The 6,649-nt window shown below is 49.2% G+C and overlaps 1 protein-coding gene across 1 annotated transcript; it reads right to left on the reverse strand.

The window, feature by feature from the left end:
* Positions 1-419: 419 nt before the first annotated feature.
* On the reverse strand, positions 420-5,394 carry LOC147644760 (uncharacterized; the record flags this gene model as incomplete). The annotated part of the gene is made up of 3 exons (XM_086841137.1): positions 420-750; positions 4,222-5,268; positions 5,333-5,394. Coding segments are annotated over 3 exons (1,440 nt in total), but the record flags the coding sequence as incomplete, so codon positions are not given.
* Between the last annotated feature and the right edge of the window lie 1,255 nt (positions 5,395-6,649).

Below are 6,649 nucleotides of genomic sequence, written 5' to 3' on the forward strand. Positions count from 1 at the left end.
TCCATCCTTTTTTGGTGATGATTCCATCCCTTTTTGGTGATAATCGGACGTGTTTGTCCACTTTGTTTCTTTTTCCATTGAGTGCGGATCGAACGCGTTTCGATATCGCTCCGTCGCATTCGCACTCGTAGCTGTATCGACTGCGTCTTTCTGGCGGGAGCGCTTCTACACACGTATCGTACACCATTCAATCAGTGAGCCTAATTAATTTTTATTATATAGATTATTATAGATAACTGTTTACTTCCACCGAGTACGCAACCATAATGTACCCTTTGTCATTGAAATTTTGAAACTTTCGGCCCCGTGTCCAGAGCAACTGTAAGTGCTCAAAAAACTTTTGTGCCAGAGAATTTAATTTGGCTTCTCTTGGCATTGACAAGTGGGCAATCTTCTTGCCTTTCTATATGCACTTTCCATTATCCATCATCTGGGAATGTTTTCGTATAAGTCGGCGGATGACTACGTTGTCCGCTGCTGCAATAGTACTGACTATATGACAAGAAGCCAAAGTTGTGGGGGAATTTATCCTCGTGAACCACGTCTTTAACAGCTAGAATTGGTGAAGTTTTCGTAGAGGTGGTGCAAACTTTAAGCTCGTTGATGTACTCGTATCTCCACCTACTCCATATGTGATGCTTTATGGCGCTGAGCCTTTTCCATCGGTTCAACTTGTCCAGGTTGTCGCCGATTGGTGGATGTTGTAATATTGCTCGGAGTGCGTGAGAGTTTGGTGGGATCCGACGATAGCTGCGTTAACGGGAGAGAGGATCACCACTTCATCATGTATAGCCTTTATAGTAAAGAAAACGAAGACGGCTAGGTACTTTTTGCGGAAATAGACGTTGAGTGGTCTGTAAAAGTGTCTAGGCCAAGACGGTGTTATGTGCTCGAAATGCAGCTTCTTTCAGCTCATTTTCGAGACTTGGTTGAATGCGAATGTATGAATGAGCGAGCAACATGTCACGTTAAGTCCCTTGCGTTCACTATCCAGAACTGTCTTTGAATTAATGCGTTCTTGGTCCGGCATGATAGTTTTGGAGATGGAGATGGAGATGAGGATGGCAAACGACCTGTGCTACAAAAGAATTCTTAGCTGGGAGCAGGACCTTTGGGCCTCGGGGAAGTCTGCCAGCTTCAGGCGCCATCCGACCTTTAAACGTTGGAGGTCATCTGTGATGTGAAGGAAGAGACTAAGAATTTTGAGAGGAGTACAAACGGAGATACCCTTCTGGACTATAGACATCTCTTGAGCGAAAAGATTAATTGGAGCTGCAATTTTGTATGCTTAGAGACCCAGATCCCTCGAACCACATCGATTGTCCGAACACGGCGATGGGGCAGCCCCTGCACAGGATATCAGCCAGGTTACAACGGGCGAGTGTTGGCGATTCCAATGTAGAAAAATTTGAGAGTCACACCATAAGTACAACTTTGGGTCTGTCTGCACAGATTCTAACGATTTTCTGGTAGGTTGTAATAACAAATGTGCTCCACAAAACTTTAGTTTTGTCAGAAATAGCTTCTTTGTGGGAGAAACGTTTGAATTGGACGTGATTAGCTATACCTTGGTTAGCCATCTGATCCTAGTGTGCTAGCGTAGATGCAGCATCCATACGCTCTGATGTAGACATCGCAGAAGCAGCAAATCTAAAGAGTGCAGCGTCAGTTTGAGGCAATATCGTGGTATTGGTACAGACTCGAACGACCTAAGCAAAGCAAGCTGGGACATCTAAGCTGTATGATTGCCTTCGGTTACTGAAACGTCCCAGTGATGGAAGTAACTACTCCCATTGAACAGTGAAGATGCTATGGGCAAGATTGGCGCTGGGTAAAGTGGTCTGAATCTACTCTTGGCAAAACCGTAAACATAATTGTGTCGCGTACTTGGGGCCATTTTAGGTCATGTGTAGGGCAATGGTAGGTTGCAGTGGTGAGGCCCATTTCTGGTGCCTCCAATTAGACCTAAGCTCCTTTTTGCTCCACACCCTCTGTTTGTTGTTGTTATACACTATCAGTACCATCCAGAGTCAGCCAGGAAACCTAGAATTGCCGAAACTTTCAGCTTTCCTATGTTTCCCAGTGACTCCAACTGGTAGGCACCGAAGTGGCGAAATCTGATATAGTTTAGCGCTGGGCAGAAGCAGAGCAGATGTTCCGGTGTCTCTTGCTCTGTAGGTTGCTTACAGCTTCTACAGATTGCGTTGTATGGCAGTCCCAGCTTCATTGCGTGCGAACCGATCGCCCAATGTCCCGTGGTGAGTGCCGTGAACCTGCTGATATCCCGTTTGCTGTTGGATAGCAGTTCCCTGGTTCGTTTTTCGTCGTACCTCGGCTAGCATTCCCTTGACCTTCTGTGATCACTCTTGCCTTGCCATTCTTTATTAGCTATCTGCCTAAAGTGGTCATGGATCCTTGTCTGGATCGCGTTTAGGGAGATCGGTAATTCGAAGTCAGAGCTTAGCCCTGCCGAGCCTGCACGGGCTAGTTCGTCTGCCTTCTCATTTCCTGGGATCTCGTTGTGTCCCGGTACCCAAGTTACTTGTACCTTATTTTTGTCGGCAAGTCTATTAAGGGCCTTCTTGCATTCTGCCACTAGTCGTGAGTTCGTTTTCACGGCAGATAGGGATTTTATAGCCGCTTGGCTATCCGAGTAGATTCGAACTCTTTTGCCCCTGAGGTCCTGCCTTAAGGAAAGTTCGACTGCTTCCCTTATGGCTAGTAACTCAGCCTGAAAGACCGTCGCTGAGTTAGAGAGATTGAAAGCCTGTTTAATTCTCCAATTTTCAGCGAAGATCCCAGCCCCTACGCCGCAGCTCATTTTTGAGCCATCGGTGTAGAGGGACACCTCGTTCTCCACTACTACTCAGCCCCTACTCCAGTCATCCCTTGATGGGTATGATGTCGAGAATGCGTTCCCGAATTTCATTTCCGCGATCATGTAGTCGGTCTTAGAGTCTGTGTTAATGCCGCTGTTTCCAAGGATCTTGCCGTGCCGTAGGATAGCGTTGAGAGCAGCCGCGGGGCATGAGCGCATTGCACCCACTGCCCCCGCACTCGCTGCCCGTTTCATCCGTTCTGTTCGTTCTGTTGTAAGCCCTAGTTAGTGTCGGCCACCATACTAGGGCTCCGTATGTAAGAATTGGTCGTACCACTGCAGTGTAGAGCCATAAAATTATCTTTGGGTGCAGTCCCCATTTGTTCCCAAACATTTTCCTGCAGGAGTAGAATGCGATGCTTGCTTTCCTTACTCTTTCTGCAATGTTATCCTTCCATAAGAGCTTTTTATCCAGAATAACTCCTAGATACTTCGCTCGCTCCGAAAGTTTTAGCTCCATGCCGTTGATACTGGGCATGTTGAAGGGTGGTATCTTAGTTCTTCGCGTGAAGAGCATAAGTTCCGTTTTTGTGGGGTTGATACCTAGTCCGCAGGTTTTTGCCCATTTGTTTAATCGACCTAGCGCACCCGTTATTATTTCGCTAATAACGTCAGGGTATGGTCCTGAAACTAGCAGCACTACGTCGTCCACGTATGCAACTGCTTTGACTCCACCCGTATTGAGTTCTGTTAATATGGCGTTCATATTTGTGAGCCAGAGTAGGGGCGATAGTACCCCGCCCTGAGGTGTGCCTCTCTTCACAGTCCGCGTGAGGTGAGTGCCACTCAGTTCGGCTGTGATCGTCCTGCTCTTTAGCATGACTCCGATCCACTCTCTGATGCCTCTCTCAATACCTAGCAAGTTGAGGGAGTCCAGGATAGAGTCGGGGTTCACGTTATTGAACGCGCCTTCGATGTCTAGGAAGGCTGCCATCGTGTATTGTTTGTGTTGTAGTGTCTTCTCGACATGATGAACAACTTCGTGTAGCGCTGTTTCCGTTGATTTTCCTCTGCGGTACGCATGCTGCGCATCCGAAAGTCGATGTCCTTCTAGAGATTCTCGGATGTGGACGTCCAGGAGTCACTCTAGTGTCTTCAGGGCGAAGGAGGTAAGACTTATCGGTCTATCATCCTTTGCTAGGATATGCCCCCTTCTGCCCGGTTTCGGTATGAAAATGACTTTAGCCTCTCTCCACAGCTGTGGGACGTGCGTCAGTCTTAAACAAGCTTCATAAATGGCTTTTAGCCATTTGCAAATACTGTCCTTAGCTGATTGTAGCATTGCCGGTATTAAGCCGTCTGGGCCCGGGCTTTTATACTTATCGAAAGAATCTATTGCCCACTGAATTTGCTCAGTGGTAATGATGTCTTTCGTAGGTGTATCCATTTGAGAGCTCGTTCCCTCCTCGGGTTCCGAGTTCACTCTGAGGCTTCCTGGGAAGTGGGTGTCAACTAGTAGCTCTAGTGACTCCTCGATTGTCGTCGTAGCAGAGCCGTCTGCTCTGTTGATCAGGGTAGGGCTTGTGTGCCCCTTGGCGAGGATTTTGCTTACTCTCGCCGTGTCCTTTATGCCTTCCAGTGACTCGCAGTAGTTTTGCCAGGACTCTTTCTTGGCCTTGTATACTGCCGTCTTGTAAATTTGTTGTGCCTCTTTGTATGTTCCCCAATCCCGGGTTACATAGCTGTGGTTAAAGGACTTTCTCGCGCTCTTTCTGAGCTCGCTCAATTCCTTTGTCCACCACGGTGGGTATTGCTTCTTCGAGAATGTTAGCTTACAAGTCTCTTTGAAGGCGTTGTTCAGAATATTAGTTAGGCCCTCGACCTCTTTGTCGAGTGCCTTTGCAGTGGATATAGTCTTGATCCTCCTGCCGTTTACTTTTGATCGGACAATTTCGCTGAAATTGTTCCAATCCGTCCTACGGGGGTTCCTTCTTGGCACCTGTTTCTTAACTGGTGTCGTTAATTCAAAGAAAATGTACCTATGGTCTGAGAAGGAGTGTTCTGTCGATACCCTCCAGTTCTCGACCTTGTAATTGTTCTGCTCTATATGTAATGTGAGGTCTAACACCTCTTCCCAACCTTGAAAATTTTCCGTACTCGGAAAGATGAAGGTCGGCGTATTACCCTTGTTACATATTGTTACGTTTCTACAGATAATATTGTCAAAGAGTGACTCACCTCTTTCGTTGGTCTCCGAACTCCCCCAGAGCGTGTGTCTTGCGTTCGCATCACACCCGAGCACCAGGGTCGTCTTCTTCGCTTCCGCCCATTGCAGCAGCTTGACTACCGGCTCAGGCGGGGCCGGCTCGTCATGGGCCATGTATGCCGATGTTATGATGACTCCGCTCCCATCCGCCGCCACGAATCTGGCCACTGCTAGGTCAGGTGTGCTGAGATTGGGACAGAGAAAAGCATTAAAGTGATTCTTAATTACAATGCAAGCTCTCGACCTACCATTCGAGTTTTTCCACAGTACTGTGTATCCTGGGATCCTTAGTCCAGCGACTTGCCCGTCCCTGGTCCAAGGATCATACCAATATCGATATCCCTCTCCCTTAGAAGGATCGTGAGATTAAATGAAGCATGCGAGCTGCGCTTCAGGTTAATCTGCACGATTCTCGACATCGATGTTGGTGGGGGTGGCGTCTGGAGATTTGTCGTCGATGACCATGTCGTCCAACAATTTGTTGGTGTCATCGACCTCCTCCAGAATCTCGTCCGGCTCGGCCAGGAAGACCTTAATCTTGGCCTTCCTGATGCCGTACCTGACCTTGTGGTCCGTTGCCTCCAGCTGGGGCAGACAGCGCTGGTTGATCAGCAGGAGGAAAGGCTGACTCGCCTTCATCTCCTGCTCTGCTCTGAGGATGGTCCAGTCCTCCGTATGTATGTCTGGGTTCTGAGCCTTCAGACAGGCGATCACCCTAGCATGGTCAGTTTGGCCCTTTGGTAACCAGATGCGAGCTCTGGGTCTCCTTGGGATCTCCCTGGCGTGGACTAGCCTAATCTTAAGGCCAGCCCATGTGTCGCTGATCTTAGCCACACACTCCGCCAGGAAGCTTCGGGAGAACCCATCGTCGCACCTGATGACCCGGTGCCCTCTAACCACGTCTGAGGAGTCGAAGGAGGGGATGGGGCCGGTCGGAATGCTAACCAACCTGTCGGTCACCATGTCGGCCAATTTGGCCTCGATCTCCTCCCACTTCTCCGACAGCAGGCGACCGTCGTCATGGAGCTCGTCCACCAGTGCCATAGCCAGACTGTCTCTGGCCACCTCGCTAAACTTCTTTGCCTGGCTGACAAAGTTCGTCGCTCTCGGCTTACCCTGTGGGTCCTTCGCTCTCTTAGGTGCGCTTTCGCCCACTTCCTGTGAGCGAATGCGCTTTGCCTTCGAGGGCTGGAACGCCGCCGGGTTTGCCGCTTTGTACTGCTCAAATTCCGCGATCTCCGCAAGGAATTTGGCCTTGTCCTCGGCATCCCGAGGGTCAGTTTTGCCCTCAGCCTCGTTCTTGGCTATCTTGCCGAGAACGAAGCGGGCTCTGTTGACCCTCGCTCGTCTCTGATGGTGAGACATTTTCGCTAACTCTGAGGTGGTGCTCAGCTGAGCCCCACCTGTGTGTTTCGATTGGTGAGTGCTACTCGCCCTCCCCTCGGATTGCGACTCTTCTTCGTCGGTCTCCGATACAATGTGAGATGCAGCGACTAGTCTCGGCCTCTGCATCTCCTTCTCGTCCTTCGTTGACAGTTGTTGGGGTTTATCCTCTCCCAGGAGTT

Source organism: Drosophila serrata, unplaced genomic scaffold, assembly GCF_035046125.1.
Source record: "Drosophila serrata isolate PLE 108 unplaced genomic scaffold, ASM3504612v1 contig_103, whole genome shotgun sequence".
In the NCBI taxonomy this organism is placed as follows: Eukaryota; Metazoa; Arthropoda; class Insecta; order Diptera; family Drosophilidae; genus Drosophila; species Drosophila serrata.